The 20,630-nt window shown below is 42.6% G+C and overlaps 1 protein-coding gene across 3 annotated transcripts in view; it reads left to right on the top strand.

Annotated features, from left to right (window-relative positions):
• The first annotated feature begins 499 nt into the window (after positions 1 to 499).
• STX17 (syntaxin 17) overlaps positions 500 to 20,630 on the top strand; it is a 78,736-nt gene continuing 58,605 nt past the window's right edge. Inside the window, exons 1-2 of one of the 3 annotated variants that reach the window (XM_073332527.1) lie at positions 500 to 659; positions 9,100 to 9,281. In XM_073332527.1, the coding sequence (XP_073188628.1) occupies positions 9,159 to 9,281 (123 nt within the window). In that variant the 5' untranslated portion in view covers positions 500 to 659; positions 9,100 to 9,158. Of the gene's footprint in view, positions 809 to 970; positions 995 to 9,099; positions 9,282 to 20,630 lie in introns of those variants that run through there. The other 2 variants (XM_073332526.1, XM_073332528.1) reach the window with 2 other exon arrangements.

The raw sequence follows: 20,630 nt of genomic DNA, 5'->3' as shown, positions 1-20,630 counted from the left end.
GGGGCACAGGCTTGGGCCCTAAAGTTGTTATGGTTTGTTTGTGGCCCCAGATATAGGCTTGGAAGTATTAGCTTTTTAATGGGAAATGTCAATTTTTCTGTACAAATATTTCCATTGATAACAGAAATATACAGCTAGGCAAAGTAAAAAAACGCTGTTTGGGAACTTTATAGAGTTTGTTTTAAAGATGATTACTGTGTATATTTTGACATATGCGGGGTTGACAATTTGCATTTTAAGGGGTATACAACTTTAACTTTTTGAATCTCAAATCTACTATCATTCAACAACCACTGTCTGATCCTCCCCCCCCCATAGTTTCCCTGCAACTGTGAAAATGTAGATCAATAAAAAGTTTAGACCCCATAATCTTGCACAACTGTGCACATTTTAACTAGAAAAAACGCTGACCTGTAATCCACACTAGGAGAGAGCGAGATTGTAACAACTGAATTGGGCCCAGCCTCTCCCAAGCACAGGGCGCAGAGCGACGCCCAGCAGGGAGAATAGGGGCTGGGCTCTGCCGGGCCGGGGGCGGCAGCCTGGGCAGCGCCTCTCCGCGGGTGCGGCGCTGGGGCCCTCGGAGCCTGGCAGCGCTGTGGGAAGCAGGCCGGGCGCTCGCTGTCCGGCTGGGGGGTCTCCGTGCTGGGCGCGCCGGGGTGAGGAAACTCCCGGCACGTGGTGAGGCGGGGCCGGGCCGGGCGCTGGTCGCTGTCTCTGTCCCGCCGCCGCTTCGCCCCTGGCCGCAGCGCCCGCTCCGCCCCCCGCGCTCGGGTCCCAGCGGCGCCGCCTCCTGCCCGGCTGTGAGGTGAGAGCGGCTGGTCGGTGTCGCCCCCCGAAGGCCCCCTGTGGCGGCCCGGCCCCGGTTTCGGTTTCGTTTCTGCCCCGGCCGGCCCCATCCTGCGGGGCCTGCGGGCCCGGGCTGCGGACGCGCCTCCCCAGCGCCGGGGAGCGACCGACCCGGGGGGCGACGCGTGGTGGGGGCGGCAGGGGGGTGAGACGGGGGCGTGATGTGTTGTGGTGGGGACGCGCCTGGGGAGCTCGGGGGGGGGGGCGCTGGCGGGGGGGAGACGAGACACGTTTCTCCGCCTCCCCTTCCTATTGCCAGAGCTGTGGGCGGCTCCCGCGGTACGTGTCTCCCCCAGGGGCTCCTGTGTAGCCGGGACTTAGGGGTGGAGGCGTTTGAAGTGGGGACGTATCCCGCTGTGGAGGTAGGGCACGTCCCCATCGGGGTCTCTGCGGCTTGTCCGTGCCACGGCAGTGATTTTTGTGAGGCGTTAGAGGTACAGTCGTCCGAGTTGGGTGCCAGTCCGACAGTTCAGTTCGTGTCTGCCCTGCAACGTTTCCAGCATCACAGCTGTGTCGGGATATCTGCCTCCAGCGTGCCACATACCCCAGTTTGTATCGCTGTAGTCTGGGAAAGTCCATGGCTCCTCAGCAGCGACTACTGCTTGGCGGACATGCAGCAGCAGCAGCTAAGGAGCAATGCGGTCTGAGCTGCGCTGTCCCCCAGAGACCTCCGAATGTACTTCCAGAGAAAGAGTTGGGAGTCCAGCCCAGTGCGATGAGTGGGTTACAGCAGTGCTTCCTCAATTCTAGAAGCTCAGCCTCACTTCAGGAAAATGAAACCAATTGTGTTCCTTCAGAGCCCTGGCATGTGGTGGTACAGGCCTTCACCTCTTCATTTATTAATTGCCTGTGCCCCTCAGGGTAGTACCTGGTGCCCCCATTTTGAAATGCTGAGTTACAAGAAGATATCCCTCTGTAAGGGTTGAAACACTGTTAGCTGTCACACTTACTGTGTTTTAACCATGTGGTACGTGCACACAATCCGTCAACTTCTTTGCTGGCATAGCTGAATGGAGTTACACCAGCAGAGAATATGATCCCATGTTTAGTACCCTTCATGCCACTAACTGGTTACAAGCTCAGCTTGAAGTTGTAATGTGAACACCTTGTGGTTAAAATTTTTGGACTTATACCTCTCTGAGGAAGATCCCTGTTGTGTGACATGGGTTGTATTGCTGTATAGCAACACTATTAGTAACATGTAAACAGTATTTTAATTTGATTGTTGCTGCAGAGATAGGATGGTTTGAGGCCACTTCAAAATATGGCCCTATAAAACTAAATAAAAATAGTAAGTATGTACATTTATACTTACTTACTTGGTGATGTAATACAGTTGATAAGATATATGTGTGAATGTAAAACATGAAAACAGCACTGTATACGCAACAGATGTTCAAGTTTATTACACATTGTAACTTCAGTATATGAGTGGAAAGGAGTCCTGATAGGCTTCAGCAGAAGTACATGAGTATGAAACTTTGCAGGTGCATATTAACAGCGATCACCAAAATGTACATTACAGATCAAACTGCCTCAATTTTCACAAAGTTTAGAATAGAATTAACAGGTACAAAAATTGGCAAAATTGGAGCCCAATCCTGTAAAATTCCTAGTGCCCTCAACTTCCACTGTGTCTCAATCAATCTGAGCTGAGAGAGTTCTCAGTGAAGAGACTGTAGCTTAGTGGAAGATGCACTTGATTTGAAAACATCTGTTTTACTTTCAGTAAGAACAATCACTTAAAATGACTTCTAAAAATGTTTTTAATCTGACAGTTTCAACCTTACAAATTTGTCACCTGTTCAATGTCTTATATAGTACTGCCTTAAATCTAATCACACAGTAAACTTCAATTGTCTGCTGAACAAACTTATTAATTAATAACATACTATGTTCTGTAATTCTTCATATGTGAAGTTTGAGAGCAATAACTTTACAGTAAAGGCAGTACTCATATGTGTGGGAAACATTGACAATCCACCTGTGGAGTGGAAGATGGACACAATACAGCTTGCATTTTTTCTAAAAGCTCTCAGATAATTGTTGCTTGATGCTAGTGATAAAATTTATGACAGTGACCACAGGAAGCAATGTATATTTATTTTAATGCAGATTAATTGGCTAATAATATTTCAGTCTTGTTTCAATTAATATTTTTCAATGAGCGAAAATGTGCAAATGAACTCTGTATGTCTAGTGTGTGTATATATATATACACACACACTAATCTAAATCATCGTTCATCTCCTGTTTCAAGGCCTGGAAAGAAACATGAGAAGAAAAAATAAGGGAAAAAAGAAAAATAAACTACTTATCTATTCATTGGTTGATCTTGAAAAGGGTTATGGCTCAGTGAGGGGTCCAGATGCAGCTGGTTGGGGCTTGGTGGGGTGGGGATCTGGGTGTGGGTGACTCGTCGGGGTGGTCCAGGTGCAGGGGGAATGGGACTTATCGGGGGTGGGGGAGGGGAGGCTCGCTGGGAGGGTCTGGGTACAAGGAGGTCTGGATGCACAGGTGTTGGATGGATGGGGGATCCTTCCCCCTGCACCGGGATCCCTCCCCCTGCAGCTGAGGAGTGATGGGTGCAGTAAGAGTTGGGGAGGAGGAGAGGGGAAGTTTGCAAAGGGGACAAATCTGGGGGTGGCTCTGACCCGGCCCTGGATGCTGTGCAAGGGAAGAGGAAGTCCTGTCCTCCCCAGCCTAGCTGGTACTAGCAGCTGAGCCCGGTGCAGGGTAGGAGCCACCAGAAGGATCTTCCCCACTCCTGCCCAACAGTGATTTACCTCTCTGCCAGCTGCCCGAAACATACTGCTGGGGAGGGATGCATGGCCACTTTTGTGGCTTCCCTTTGCTTCCCTGTCAGAAAGTCATTTTTCTGCGGGAAATCAATACATCTGCAGGGGACATAAATTCTGCACATGTGCAGTGGCGCAGAATTCCCCCAGGAGTAAATTCACATAAACTGGAGAGATAGGTTAGCTCTGCTTCACAGTGGCCCCACATAATTTACCTGAACTGTTGACCTGACTCTGAGTGTATCCTAAATAAAAATAACAATTAGACACAACAGTGTTGTTAGCTTAATTACAATCTAATTTATTCAAATACAGCCTATGCAGAAGATTTCAATTAATTTTTACTGTATGGTGAGTTTTAAGAGTCTGCTATTCTGTTATTAAGGTAATCCAGGACAAAGAAGAAACTGACACATGCTAAATTTCTTAAAGGAACCAGTTTGTAATTAATTTTAATTCAAACTCATTTGTGGATTTACTTGTAAACTGTCAGAAAATTCTGTACTTAAAGAATCAGTGCTGTAAATTTTGGGCATGATGCACTGTATTCTTTATTCATAACAAAAAAAAGTTGAATTCCTGCATTTAAATGCAAACTGGAACTCAGTCATAACTGGAGAGTTGACTGGTGTCTTCATAATAACTGTTAAATAAGGACTTTTCTAATGTGATGTAGTCCAGTAAAACCAGATAAAAGGACTGATGTACTTTTTTTAAACCACTTGACTCTCTGAACATCAGTAATGGTAGAATTTTCTAGGGCTTTAAGGAATAGATATATTGAAATATTAAACTTCAAATTTTTCAAAATTTAAAATTAAAGGCGCTTGATGCATACTCATTTCAGGAATTGCATGTATAAGTGCAGAATTTGTTGGAATGGAAAAGGACATCTAAGAGATCACCTAGTCTATCCCTCTGCATTTTGGAGTAGAGTGATTCATAAACAATTGCAAAACTGAGTAACTAAAATGCCTTTCTTTGGAGGTTGTGAAACAGAAAAAGGTAAATCAGTGATACTGCTGAGTTTAAATATTTGAAGGGAAACCTCCAAAGCTGATGTGCTTGAAACTTGTTCTGCTGTTTTTTAAAATCTGCTTGTCCACGTGATTTTTTTGTTCAGGAAAAAATACATTCTTTGGTAGTATTTTCTTCATAAAAGAAAACGATTTGTAACTCAACATTGATAAATCAGAGGGTGATGGTATTGAAATTTGATTCATCTTGAACTGTTTTCCTCTCTGGAAACTCCTATTTTCCCCCATCAGAAGTTGATCTTTCTCCTTTTCCACAGGCTTGGGCATGAAGTGCTAGGCTCGGCCGGCTTTTCTCTACTTGACAAGAAGTTTACAATACTACGCCTGCTCTGTGCTAGGAGGGTTCTGCCAATTTAACTATATAAATATAGTTTAACTATACCTGCAAAACTCTCCTAGTGTAAAAGCGCTTTTACACTAATCTGTGTCAACACTAGTCCTTTTACTGACATAGCTATGTTGGCAAAACTTTCTTGTATAGAGCTGCCCAAATTTGTATTTTTTTTTAAAGGAAAGTAAATCAAAGAAAATCATGTTTCAATAAATTGTATTAATACAGTGCTAATGCTGCATGAATAAAGGGACATTTTGATTTTCAAACTCTCACATGAAGTTTTTCTTGTTCCTTGTGCATACACAGTATGATGGAATTTTTTTCATCAGTCACATGATGTATGTGTTTGTGCACAAGTGTGCGTTTATATGCAGGTTTCAGAGTAACAGCCGTGTTAGTCTGTATTTGCAAAAAGAAAAGGAGTACTTGTGGCACCTTAGAGACTAACCAATTTATTTGAGCATGAGCTTTCGTGAGCTATAGCTCACTTCATCGGATGCATACCGTGGAAACTGCAGCAGACTTTATATACACACAGAGAATATGAAACAATACCTCCTCTCACCCCACTGTCCTGCTGGTAATAGCTTATCTAAAGTGATCATCAGGTTGGGCCATTTCCAGCACAAATCCAGGTTTTCTCACCCTCCACCCCCCCCCACAAATTCACTCTCCTGCTGGTGATAGCCCATCCAAAATACCTCTGAACAACATACTAATCCACAGAGGTCTCCCTACCAACACTACAGAAAGAGGGATTCTAGGTGGACTCCTCCTGAAGGTCGAAACAGCAGACTGGACTTCTACATAGAGTGCTTCCGCCGACGTGCACGGGCTGAAATTGTGGAAAAGCAGCATCACTTGCCCCATAACCTCAGCCATGCGGAACGCAATGCCATCCACAGCCTCAGAAACAACTCTGACATCATAATCAAAAAGGCTGACAAAGGAGGTGCTGTTGTCATCATGAATAGGTCGGAATATGAACAAGAGGCTGCTCGGCAGCTCTCCAACACGAGTTTCTACAAGCCATTACCCTATGACCCCACTGAGAGTTACCAAAAGCAACTACAGCATTTGCTCAAGAAACTTCCTGAAAAAGCACAAGATCAAATCCGCACAGACACACCCCTGGAACCCCAACCTGGGATATTCTATCTACTACCCAAGATCCATAAACCTGGAAATCCTGGGCGCCCCATCATCTCAGGCATTGGCACCCTGACAGCAGGATTGTCTGGCTATGTAGACTCCCTCCTCAGGCCCTACGCTACCAGCACTCCCAGCTACCTTCGAGACACCACTGACTTCCTGAGGAAACTTCAATCCATCGGTGATCTTCCTGATAACACCATCCTGGCCACTATGGATGTAGAAGCCCTCTACACCAACATTCCACACAAAGATGGACTACAAGCCGTCAGGAATACTATCCCCGATAATGTCATGGCTAACCTGGTGGCTGAACTTTGTGACTTTGTCCTTACTCATAACTATTTCACATTTGGGGACAATGTATACCTTCAGATCAGTGGCACTGCTATGGGTACCCGCATGGCCCCACAGTATGCCAACATTTTTATGGCTGATTTAGAACAACGCTTCCTCAGCTCTCGTCCCCTAAAGCCTCTGCTCTACTTGCGCTATATTGATGACATCTTCATCATCTGGACCCATGGCAAAGAAGCCCTTGAGGAATTCCACCATGATTTCAACAATTTCCATCCCACCACCAACCTCAGCCTGGTCCAGTCCACACAAGAGATCCACTTCCTGGACACTACAGTGCTAATAAACAATGGTCACATAAACACCACCCTATACCGGAAACCTACTGACCGCTATTCCTACCTGCATGCCTCCAGCTTTCACCCTGACCACACCACACGATCCATCGTCTACAGCCAAGCTCTGCGATACAACCGCATTTGCTCCAACCCCTCAGACAGAGACAAACACCTACAAGATCTCTGTCAAGCTTTCTTACAACTACAGTACCCACCTGCAGAAGTAAAGAAACAGATTGATAGAGCCAGAAGAGTTCCCAGAAGTTACCTACTACAGGACAGGCCTAACAAAGAAAATAACAGAACGCCACTAGCCGTCACCTTCAGCCCCCAACTAAAAGCCCTCCAACGCATTATTAAGGATCTACAACCTATCCTAAAGGATGACCCAACACTCTCACAAATCTTGGGAGACAGGCCAGTCCTTGCCTACAGACAGCCCCGCAACCTGAAGCAAATACTCACCAACAACCACATACCACACAACAGAACCACTAACCCAGGAACTTATCCTTGCAACAAAGCCTGTTGCCAATTGTGCCCACATATCTATTCAGGGGACACCATCACAGGGCCTAATAACATCAGCCACACTATCAGAGGCTCGTTCACCTGCACATCCACCAATGTGATATATGCCATCATGTGCCAGCAATGCCCCTCCGCCATGTACATTGGTCAAACTGGACAGTCTCTACGTAAAAGAATAAATGGACACAAATCAGATGTCAAGAATTATAACATTCATAAACCAGTCGGAGAACACTTCAATCTCTCTGGTCACGCAATCACAGACATGAAGGTCGCTATCTTAAAACAAAAAAACTTCAAATCCAGACTCCAGCGAGAAACTGCTGAATTGGAATTCATTTGCAAATTGGATACTATTAATTTAGGCTTAAATAGAGACTGGGAGTGGCTAAATCATTGTGCAAGGTAGCCTATTTCCTCTTGTTTTTTCCTACCCCCCCCCCCCAGATGTTCTGGTTTAACTTGGATTTAAACTTGGAGAGTGGTCAGTTTGGATGAGCTATTACCAGCAGGAGAGTGAGTTTGTGTGTGTATGGGGGTGGGGGGTGTGTGTGAGAAAACCTGGATTTGTGCTGGAAATGGCCCACCTTGATTATCATGCACATTGTAGGGAGAATGGTCACTTTGGATGAGCTATTACCAGCAGGATAGTGAGTTTGTGTGTGTGGTTTTTGGGAGGGGGGTGAGGGGGTGAGAGAACCTGGATTTGTGCAGGAAATGGCCCAACTTGATTATCATGCACATTGTGTAAAGAGTTGTCACTTTGGATGGGCTATCACCAGCAGGAGAGTGAATTTGTGTGGGGGGGTGGAGGGTGAGAAAACCTGGATTTGTGCTGGAAATGGCCCAACCTGATGATCACTTTAGATAAGCTATTACCAGCAGGGCAGTGGGGTGGGAGGAGGTATTGTTTCATATTCTCTGTGTGTATATAAAGTCTGCTGCAGTTTCCACGGTATGCATCCGATGAAGTGAGCTGTAGCTCACGAAAGCTTATGCTCAAATAAATTGCTTAGTCTCTAAGGTGCCACAAGTACTCCTTTTCGTTTATATGCAGCAATATAAAATTCTACATATCTTCATCTTAGGGAAAAGAAACCCCCCCCCCAAGTACAGTTTAAAGAAAGATGCAGAGTCAGGTTACTTAATCCCACATCCTGTAAAAATTTACACAATATGCTTAGTCTTTGTAGAATTGGGGCTTTAATCATTTTTGCAAGAAGGTAGAGTCCATTTGCTGTGGGAACCTTCACTCAGGATTTCCTGATTTGTGTGTATGTGCGTGTGTGTGAACTTTCACCCTCAATTTTATATTGGTGTCTTTTCCAGAATATCTTTGATTTTACAAATATGTACAAAGCTTAGAGAATTTGAAATTGTAAAGTTTGCGTTCTGAGTCTGCAAAGCACCTAATCACTATTTTAACATTAGTATGTGCATAATAAGTCTGTCCCTATTCATCAAAGCACTTAAACAGAGTCCTTAATCATTTAGCTGTTTTGTCAGATTAAAAACATTGTCCACTGAAAATATTCCCCAAGAATAAAGTTCTTAATTTGTTTTGTGAGCACTGGCATTAATTTCAGCTAACGAATCATGCAGGCTTGAATGATTAATTCGTAACAATTACATTTTTTGTATGAGGGGCATTATGTGAAATATTGATACCTTTTTTGTTTTTAAAAGCTTAATATAGTTAAACTGTATCAGAGCAAATAATATTAATAAATCTTGCTTAAGTCTAAATATCTTTTTCTTTTTAGGGGTTTCTAGATGAGTAAAGGCTTATTGGTCAAGTTCTGGCTTGATAGATATTTTTAGGATGTCCGAAGACGAAGAAAAAGTTCATATTCGTCGTCTTGAACCTGCCATCCAAAAATTCATTAAAGTGGCAATTCCAACGGATCTCGAAAGGTTGAGAAAGCACCAAATTAATATTATGAAGGTTAGTTTTTCCTCCTACTAATATAGTTTTTATTAATGTACAGAAGCCGTTACACTTAAAACATTTATACTAATTTCAGCCAAATGTAGACTATAAGATGAGACGCTTTGACAAAAAACGTGACTATTGTTTATTTGACAGTGTAGTTTAGCGGTTCTTTTATTCATCTACTCTGCAAACACATCAGTCATAGAAGGTTTACCTAGCAATGGATAAACCCACACATTCAGAAAAACCTCTGTTTTGTGTTAGTGTGTGTTTACCTGTTCTATCAGTAGTAGGAAAAATCCTGAGATTGTTAGTTTTACACAATTCTTATTTAGGCAAAACTCTTCTTTGCTTCAGTGGAAGATTTGTACAAGTAAAAACTATGTAAGGAACTCAGGATTTGTCCTAGTGTTAGGTTATTAGTAATTAAAATGAGGTGGGAGAAATAACTGTTATTTAGTGTTCCTTAAAGCAAAGAGAAAAATTGTTAATGATTGGTTATTGAAAATTATATCTGAATCTTAATACCAGACGGTATGTTTTCGATTGACAATATGATTGTTGAACTGGAAAGCCACTTGAACAAACTTGAATATTTCTCTTTTAGAGCGTTGAGAAAAATAAACCGATAGTTTAAATACCGGAGTGTATTCTGGGAACTACCATAAGAGATGCTATGTTTTTAAAGTAATTCTATAGGAGATTTACTCAGTTAATACTGAAATGGGTGGAGAAAAACAGGCGGTGTATGAATTGTGAAGTAAGGAGCATAAGGAACATAATATTGATTACATTCATTCAGAAACAGTGAAAAGATTGAAAGAGGGTGTATTTAATGGAAGAAATTATATCTGACACCAGATCGCAAAGCAAGGCCCCCAATTTTACAAAGATTTATACACATGCTTAACTTTATGCATAATGAGTAGCCCTATTAACTTCACTGTAGCTGCTCTTGGTATATAATGTTAAATATGTGTTTCAGAGTAGCAGCCCCAACCTGAAGCAAATACTCACCAGCAACCACACACCGCACAACAGAACCACTAACTCAGGAATCTTTCCTTGCAACAAAGCCCGTTGCCAACTGTGTCCACATATCTATTCAGGGGACACCATCATAGGGCCTAATCACATCAGCCACACTATCAGAGGCTCGTTCACCTGCACATCTACCAATGTGATATATGCCACCATGTGCCAGCAATGCCCCTCTGCCATGTACATTGGTCAAACTGGACAGTCTCTACGTAAAAGAATAAATGGACACAAATCAGATGTCAAGAATTATAACATTCAAAAACCAGTTGGAGAACACTTCGGTCTCTTTGGTCACTTGATTACAGACCTAAAAGTGGCAATTCTTCAACAAATAAACTTCAAAAACAGACTCCAAGGAGAGACTGCTGAATTGGAATTAATTTGCAAACTGGATACAATTAACTTAGGCTTGAATAAAGACTTGGCGTGGATGGGTCATTACACAAAGTAAAACTGTTTCCCCATGTTTATTCCCCCCCCCTTCCTCAGACGTTCTTGTCAACTGCTGGAAATGGCCCGCCTTGATTATCACTACAAAAGGGTCTCTCCCCCCCCCACACACCCCCAATCTCCTGCTGGTAATAGCTCACCTTACCTGATCACTCTCCTTACAGTGTGTATGGTAACACCTATTGTTTCATGTTCTCTGTGTATATAAATCTCCACACTGTATTTTCCACTGAATGCATCCGATGAAGTGAGCTGTAGCTCACGAAAGCTTATGCTCAAATAAATTTGTTAGTGTCTAAGGTGCCACAAGTCCTCCTTTTCCTTTTTAAGTATGTGTGTTAACCTTTGTAGAATTGGGGCATAAATTTGTTTAATTAACTTGGGAAAGGATGAAGAGTTTGGAAGAAAATTTTGTGGGCCTATGGAGCATTAACCAGCATGGCTCATTGAAAGACCTGGAAAATTTCAGTCTGAACAGTTAATCTGGCAAAGTTACCCGGAATTGAAAATAGCGTCTTCTAATGGGAATTTTTGGGCAACCTTAACTTATGTGGTGCTACCAGCTCCCTGTATAATAAATAAAATGGAGGAAAGGAGAAGCCCTAAAAAAGGAATATCTGGTGTCCATTGTTAAATTTGGGGGTTACAGGAGGTGCTGTAACTCTAATAAAGCTGTTGGTGAGCTTTCAGTGATGGCATAATGGATAGTGCAGAGTGTGTACGAATATTGACATAACTGTTTCCATTGGAAGGAAGCTTAGAATGGAATTTTTTTCAATAGATCAACCATCCAACACACATCAAAACAAACTAAAAAAGCATTCCCTCCCATTTGAAAGAAATACATATATATAAGAGACTATCTTGTAATAAAAACCAAGGGTGGACAGATCACCTATTGAATAGAGTAATGCAGAACTAAGGCTTAACTTTCACCATTCCCTTTCTCTTGCTAATAGATTTAAGCAGAATTAAATATTTGTGGCTTACATATTAGATCAGGGGTGGCAAACTTTTTGGCCTGAGGGCCACATGGGGGAATAGAAATTGTATGGCGGGCCATGAATGCTCACAAAATTGGGGTTGGGGTGTGAGAGGGGGTGAGGGCTCTGGTTGGGGGTGCAGGCTCTGGGGTGGGATTGGGGATGAGGAGTTTGGGGTGTAGGGGGGTGCTCTGGGCTGGAACCAAGGGGTATGGAGGGGGATCAGGGCTGGGGCAGGGGTATGGGAAGGGTGCAGTTTCTGGCTGGGGGTTCGGGCTCTGGGGTTGGGCTAGGGATGAGAGGTTTGGGATGAAGGAGGGTGCTCCATGCTGGGATCGAGCGGTTTGGAGAGTGGGAGAGGGATCAGGGCTGGGGCAGGGAGTTGGGGCATGGGGAGAAGCTCAGGGGTGCAGGCTCTGAGCAGCGTTTACCTCAAGCAACTCCCGGAAGCAGTGGCATGTCCCTTCTCTAGCTCCTAGGCGTGGAGAGGCCCCTGACCCTCAGAGCGGGGCCATGCCATGGCTTTCGGGAGCCGCGTGGTGTGGCCCCCGATCTGGAGCCCCGGCTGGAGCGCCTGAGCAGGGCTGAGCCAGGTGGAGCAGACCCGAACCAGCGCCCCGACCAGAGCGGGACTGAGTCGCGTGGTGCGGCCCCACCTGGCTCCCCACTGGGAGCTCGCGGACCAGCTTAAAATGGGTCTGGCCCACAGGCCATAGTTTGCCCATCCCTATATTAGGAATTAGTCTAAAGTTAAAATACAGCTAAAAAGTTTTAACTGGTATTTTATATGCTTTCTGTATTTTTTTTTCGATGCAATAAAAGTATTACTTCACAAAGCTATATAGAACAAAGTGTCAACCTATGGATATTGTCCATACCATGTCAGTGCTGGAAAAACGTCACTTATGGTTTATAAACATCTTTATAACAGGCTTCAAACAAATGGCCAAGCACTTAGCACAGAGCTTTATATTCCGGTTTAAGCAGTGCAAACTGATGAGAACCGGTATATTCACCCATGGAGTTTGCTTTCTTTACGGATAAGAGAAAATTATCCTTACTATTACATGCTATATGTTTCCTAGAACCTTGAAACGCACAATGTAAATTAAGAGCCATCCATTGTAGCATTATTAGGGAAGCCACTTGGACTTTCCACTATTTTTAGACTTAATAGCCAGAACTACACACTTTCTTCCGGTGTCTCCCTTTGTTAGTGACACCTCCAAAAAGTGTTTGTAAAGTTCCTGTAGGAATGAGGTAGTTTAATGTATTAATAGATTGCTTCACTACCTGATTGATTGAGAATGACATTTCCCTGCCTGTAGATTGTTCAACATATTGTGACCTTAGTATTTATGCCCATTGAGTGAAATTAGACACTGATGGGCTTTTACCAATTATTTTCAGTCTCTTTTGGTTTTTCCTACCTTCCTCTTTCTCCCCATCCTGATTCTTTCACACATGAATATTTTTAAAAGCTGTTTTTCTGTGATTGGTGAAAACATGCATATAAAATATATCCTCTAAGATGAAATGAGTCTGTAGGTCAGTGCTGATTTAACTTTTACTGTGTACAAAAGCAGGCAGCTATGACCAGAATTCTGTCCAAGATCATTGTCAGGGAAACTCATGCTTAGCAACAGCTTAATTACAGACAGTTCAACCGCACATTGTTTCTGGTGACCACATAGTAGAAACATTCTACTTTATCTATGGTTAGAGCTTAATTTAAGTTTTTAATTTCAAAATCTTATGCATTTTGAAAAAGTATCAGTGATGGATATCTTATTGCTTTTCAGGTAGAGAACAGTAGTGTGCAAACTATTAAATGATGCAATTAAGTGTGACTAGAGAAGAGAAAATTCTTTAAACCAGTTTTTAACACAAATCTTATTTTTCAGGTATTGGCTATACCTTTATTCCAGCTACATCACCTTAGTTTCTTATACTAAAAGCAAGAACTAGTAGCAATATTTAGAACAAGTTTGTCTTTCTGTTTTCAGAACAATGAGGAGAAAAACTCTGAAACCTGTTATCAGAACGTTATTGGTTGACCAGCTTCATGTACTGTACACAGCCCATAGCTGAAATTCGGGATTTTTGTTTTACTTAGGTCTGGTTAATTATCAGACCATAAAACGTAACAATCCTAGAAAGTGAACCTCCTGAAATGACTGAATTACACAAATTCTGCTTGATAGGTCGGAGACAAACTCCCCATCCCAAAGAAACTGTTAGAAAACACTCTTCCTACTTAACATAAACAAAACAAAGCAGAGTTGTAAACACTGACTAAAAATCCCTTCCCCTCTCAGTTGCTCAGCTTTCATTCTCTAGTTTTGAGATGTCATAATTTCACTAGTTCATCAGTCACCTAAAGCTGAGTCTACACTTGGGAAAAACAATGAGGAGTCCTTGTGGCACCTTAGAGATTAACAAATTTATTTGGGCATAAGCTTTCGTGGGCTAGAACCCACTTCATCAGATGCATGGAGTGGAAAATACAGGAGCAGGTATTAATACATGAAAAGATGTGAATTGCCTTATCAAGTGTGAGGTTAGTCTAATGAGACAATTCAATTGACAGCAGGATACCAAGGGAGGAAAAATAACTTTTGAAGTGGTAATGAGAATGGCCAATTTCAGACAGTTGACAAGAAGGTGTGAGTAACAGTAGGGGGAAATTAGTATTGGAGAAATTAGGTTTCCATTTTATAATGACCCAACCACTCCCAGTCTTTATTCAGGCCTAATCTGATGGTGTCCAGGTTGCAAATTAATTCCAGTTCTGAAGTTTCATGTTGGAGTCTGTTTTTGAAGGTTTTTTTGTTGAAGAATTGCCACTTTTAGGTCTGTTATTGAGTGATCAGGGAGATGGAAGTATTCTCCTACTGGTTTTTGAATGTTATAATTCCTGAAGTCAGATTTGTGTCCATTTAATCTTTTGCGTAGAGACTGTCCGGTTTGGCCAATGTACATGTCAGAGGGGCAATGCTGGCACATGATGGAATATATCACATTTGTAGATGTGCAGGTGAATGAACCTCTGATGGTGTGGCTGATGTGGTTAGGTCCTATGAGAGTGAGGGATCATCCTTCAGGATATGTTGTAGATCCTTGATGATGTGCTGGAGAGGTTTTAGTTGGGGGCTGTAGGTGACGGCTAGTGGCGTTCTGTTACTTTCTTTTTTGGGCCTGTCTTGTAGTAGGTGACTTCTTGGTACCGTTCTGGCTCTGTCAATCTGTTTCTTCACTTCACCAGGTGGGTATTGTAGTTTTAAGAACACTTGATAGAGATCCTGTAAGTGTTTGTCTTTGTCTGAGGGATCGGAGCAAATGCGGTTGTATCTTAGAGCTTGGCTGTAGACAATGGATGTAGTGATGTGATCTGGGTGAAAGCTGGAGGCATGTAGGTAAGAATAGCTGTCAATAGGTTTCCAGTATAGGTGGTGTTTATATGACCATCATTTATTTGCACTGTAGTGTCCAGGAAATGGACCGCTTGTGTGGATTGATCTAGGCCGAGGTTGATGGTGGGATGGAAACTGTTGAAATCATGGTGGAATTCCTCAAGGGCTTCTTTGCCATGGGTCCAGATGACGAAGATGTCATCAATGTAGCGCAAGTAGAGTAGGGGTGTTACGGGATGAGAGCTAAGGAAGCGTTGTTCTAAGTCAGCCATTAAAATGTTGGCATACTGTGGGGCCATGTGGGTACCCATAGCAGTGCCACTGGCTTGAAGGTATACATTGTCTCCAAATCTGAAATAGTTGTGGGTGAGGACAAAGTCAGGATTATCTGGCTATGTAGACTCTCTCCTCAGGCCCTATGCTACCAGCATTCCCAGCTATCTTCGAGACACCACTAACTTCCTGAGGAAACTATAATCTTTTGGCGATCTTCCAGAAAACACCATCCTAGCCATTATGGATGTAGAAGCTCTCTACACGAACATTCCACACAAAGATGGACTACAAGCCATCAGGAATAGCATCCCTGATACCATCATGGCAAACCTGGTTGCTGAAGGTTGTGACTTTGTCCTCACCCACAACTATTTCAGATTTGGACACAATTTATACCTTCCAGTCAGCAGGACTGCTATGGATACCCGCATGGCACCACATAGCCAGAAGGGTACCCAGAAGTCACCTACTGCAGGACAGGCCCAACAAAGGAAGTAACAGAACACCACTAGCCGTCACCTAGAGCCCCCAACTAAAACCTCTCCAGCGCATCATCAAGGATCTACAACCTATCCTGAAGGATGATCCCTCACTCTCACAGACCTTGGGGGACAGGCCAGTCCTCGCTTACAGACAGCCCTCCCAACCTGAAGCAAATACTCACCAGCAACTACACACCACACAACAAAAATACTAACCCAGGAACCAAACCCTGCAACAAACCCCATTGCCAACTCTGTCCACATATCTATTCAAGGGACACCATCATAGGACCTAACCACATCAGCTACACAATCAGAGGTTCATTCACCTGCACATGTACCAATGTGATATATGCCATCATGTGCCAGCAGTGCCCCTCTGCCATGTACATTGGCCAAACCGGAGAGAGTCTATGCAAAAGAATAAATGGACACACATCTGACATCAGGAAGCATAACATTTAAAAACCATTAGGAGAACACTTCAGTCTCCCTCGTCACTCAATAACAGACCTAAAAGTGGCAATTCTTCAATAAAAAACCTTCAAAAACAGACTCTAACGTGAAACTGCAGAACTGGAATTAATTTGCAAACTGGACATCATTAGATTAGGCCTGAATAAAGCCTGGGAGTGGTGGGGTCATTATAAAACGTAAACCTAATTTCCCCAATACTAATTTCCCATTACTGGTACTCACGCCTTCTTGTCAACTGTCCGAAATGGGCTAGTCTCATTACCACTTCAGAAGTTATTTTTCCTCCCTTGGTATCCTGCTGTCAATTGAATTGTCTCGTTAGACTAACCTCACACTTGATAAGGCAATTCACATCTTTTCATGTTTCAGACAAGCAGCCGTGTTAGTCTGTATCCGCAAAAAGAAAGAGTACTTGTGGCACCTTAGAGACTAACAAATTTATTTGAGCATAAGCTTTCATAAGCTACAGTGAAGTGAGCTGTAGCTCACGAAAGTTTCATATCTTTTCATGTATTTACACCTGCTCCTGTATTTTCCACTCCATGTATCTGATGAAATAGGTTCTAGCCCACAAAAGCTTATGCCCAAATAAATTTGTTAGTCTCTATGGTGCCACAAGGACTCCTCGTTGTTTTTGCTGATACAGACTAACATGGCTGCCACTCTGAAATCTGTACACTTGGGAAGTTTAGCAAAAAATCACCACAGGTATTAGCATCTGTTAAAGCTATCTAGACAAGCATATGGTGACTTTCCAGTGTCTTGACTGTTGAACTTGCTAAAATTCTGTAATGTAGACAAAGCCAAAAGTTTCTAATGTAAAAAACAAGGAGAAGGTTTTTACAGTACCTTTAATCATGACATTGGGTCATTCCCATTTACATAGATGCCAAGGACTGGCTGTCCTTAAAAGTGAGTTTTACGGCCCCAAAGATTGAGACTTTCCATTTAGTGTGTTAGGTCATTGTTTAAGACAGGGACTCTGATCCTTGGCGACATCTGGTAGTCCAGGTTTTTAATCCAACCAACACTTAATAGTTTCTTTTAACATGTACAGTGCTTAATATTGCAGACGAAACACGTAAATGTCCTAATTCATACTTAAAGTCTAGGGCATGTGAGAATTGTATATTCTGTGCAAACCAGTGGATTTTAATAAAAACAATTATTTGCTTGTTGGAACAAAAACCTGGATGGTTGGAGATCCTCGAGGACATGAATTTGTCCGGTATGATTTACATTTTGAACTATATTTTGCAGAACCTGCAAACTTTCAGACAAGTCCTGCTTGTTTTTTGGGCAAACTTATTTTTTTTTGACCGCTAAGTACTGTCACGCACACAACCTCCCCCTCCCTCCAGCATAGCCTTCTCTCGTGTGCAATATAGAGTGCAATATAGAATGCGGGCCTGTAATCTCCGTGGTTAGCACAGTATACAAGCTTGGAAGCTCTAAGCCCCATGCTTGAGGCCCTGGATGTATTGTTGCCTTTTGTAGTGCCTGAGTAAAAATATATTTATTTACTCAATATGAGTGTGATAAGCTTAGGAATGTGTAAGAGTGTGAGATAGCATGCTGATGAGCGAGTGAGACTTGACATGTCTGCATTTACAGAGATCTGAATACAGCAACTTTAACTAACAGGATATAGTACTTTATGTCAAAAGTACTGGATATCACCAAATTTGTTACTCGTTATTTTAATGCAATTGCTGATGTGATGAATTTAACAAAAATTGTAAGTACAAAAATATGTGGAAAACATTTTGGGGACTCTGAATAACACTGGAAGAATGATTTCAGAGTGGTAGCTGTGTTTGTCTGTATCAGCAAAAAGAATGAGGAGTACTTGTGGTGCCACAAGTACTGGAAGAATAGAAAAACTCTTGGACGTTGACAGAAAAATATAGCAATATATACAAAATTGAGGCCAACATTTGGAGGGGAAAAAAAAGTGTGTGTGTGCGCGCTGTGACAAAGTTCCTGCTCTACCTTGGTGGGTCTTGCGCTTATTGGTGGATTTGCTCGCCTTGGAGCTTCATGGCAGCCCTCAGCTTGGCCGTTTTTCTGAACCCACAGTCCAGGTCGACTCCTGTGTCTGACCAGGAGTTGGGAGGATTTGGGGGGAACCCAGGCCCACCCTGTACTCCGGGTTCCAGCCCAGGGCCCTGTGGAATGCAGCTGTCTAGAGTGCCTCCTGGAACAGCTGTGCGACAGCTACAACTCCCTGGGCTACTTCCCCATGGCCTCCTCCCAACACCTTCTTTATCCTCACCACAGGACCTTCCTCCTGGTGTCTGATAATGCTTGTACACCTCAGTCCTCCAACAGTCCGCATTCTCACTCTCAGCTCCTAGTGTCTCTTGCTCCCAGCTCCTCACATGCACGCCACAAATTGAAGTGAGTTCCTTTTTAAAACCCAGGTGCCCTGTTTAGCCTGCCTTAATTGTCTCCAGAAGGTTCCTGATTGTTCTGGAACCTTCCCTGTTACCTTACCCGGGGAAAAGGGATCTACTGAGCCTGTGGCTAATATATCTGCCTTCTATTACTCTCCTATAGTCATCTGGCCCGACCCTGTCACAGCGCCTAATGTTAGTCCCTAGTTGGGCACCTAAATAAGTTACCTAATTTTCAAAAGTGCTGCGTCATTTTTACAGTTTTGCTTTTCAGTGTACAGGCACACTTGAATATTCAACTTTGACCCTTCCATTTAAGAAACGATTTCTAAGGCTTTGAAGAATTATAAACTTTCAGAAGGTCTTACTGTAGATGGAAGTTTTATGAGTTAATAGGATTTCAAATATGGCCTTTCTGGATTTGTAATCTCATCCCATGTGTTCTAGGCCGGGGTGCCCAACCTACGGCCTGTGGACCATACACGGCCCACTAGAGCATTTCAGAAGTCCCGTGGCCTGCTTCAACACAATATACTAATGGCCGATTCATTAACGTTTTGTCATGTTTACATCATTTTAGTTTTCACCATGTGTGTAAATAGATGATACTGTACATAGGTTGTTTCTATTGAAATTCATATGAAACAAGCTGAACTTAAAATATAAATCAATACAGGTGACTTTAAATCTTATTAAAATGTGTAGAATCTGTTTCACAACGTTGTGCTTAGGTTTATGTGGCCCTCCTGTTTAATAAGACTGGATACCACTGCATTCGACAATCAGAACAATAATGCATTAGCTGGAATAGCTTTTTAATCAAATTTTTATATATCTCTCTATAATTTTTGACTGAAATAAATGTTAGCGCCAGCAGTCTTGCAAGCTGTCAGTACCAACAACTAAACTGTTTCCTATAAAATATTTCTTGTTGAATTACATTTTAACCATATAAACCCATCACCCCTTGGGGTAAAAAGATAACTTTGTAGAATCTCGTCTTATTTATTTTGCAGGTTACTTTTAAGCAAAAATAATTAATTATGCCAAATTGCTTAAAGCAGCAACATTATTTACTTATGATGAAGGCAATGTCACTAACCTCATTTCATGGATATTGATTTAAACCTTAGGTTCCAGAGATAATCCAGACAATTAATCTACTAAATCACTTGTTTGAAGAAAATATAAAATCAATGAATAATGAAGTTTGACCTTGAGACCACCTGTTAGAATCTTACTTCTCAAAGATGATAAAAATAATGTTTTGAATTCTCCTTATAATGAGGGGTTCTGAGAATCTAAACCAATATATGAGTTTGAGAAGGCAGAAATTAGCGCTTGGTCTTTCTATTCCTTGTCAGGCTGTCTTGAAGGTCACATTGTTTTCTAAAACACACTGCTTGAATATGAAGCTCTCTTACCCCAAAACATATTGAATGTAATATTTAACATGAATATTTCACACAGAACCTTTCGGTATGAATATTTCATACAACACCCTTATAAATATCAAAATTTGTGATAGTCTCAGGTAGATCAGCTGTGAGAACACTAGGAGAGATTGAAGAGTATGATACACTGTGTGTACATATAGACTAGGGGTTCCCAAAGTTGGTTCGCGGCTTGTTCCGGGTAAGCCCCTGGCAGGCCGCAAGAAGCTTTGTTTACCGTAGACACTGGGAGCTGCGAGCAGCCGTACCTGTGGGTGCTCAGGTAAACAAAGCGTCTCGCGGTCTGTCAGGGGCTTACCCGGAACAAGAAGCGAGCCAAGTTTGGGAACCCCTTATAGAGAGGAAGTATGCTCTTGTGGTAAGGGCACAGGATAGGGAACTGGGAGATC

This window comes from Lepidochelys kempii, chromosome 2, assembly GCF_965140265.1.
Source record: "Lepidochelys kempii isolate rLepKem1 chromosome 2, rLepKem1.hap2, whole genome shotgun sequence".
Classification (NCBI taxonomy): domain Eukaryota; kingdom Metazoa; phylum Chordata; order Testudines; family Cheloniidae; genus Lepidochelys; species Lepidochelys kempii.
The sequence above is the reverse complement of the archived record's forward strand: the minus strand, read 5'-3'. Positions and strand labels throughout refer to the sequence as shown.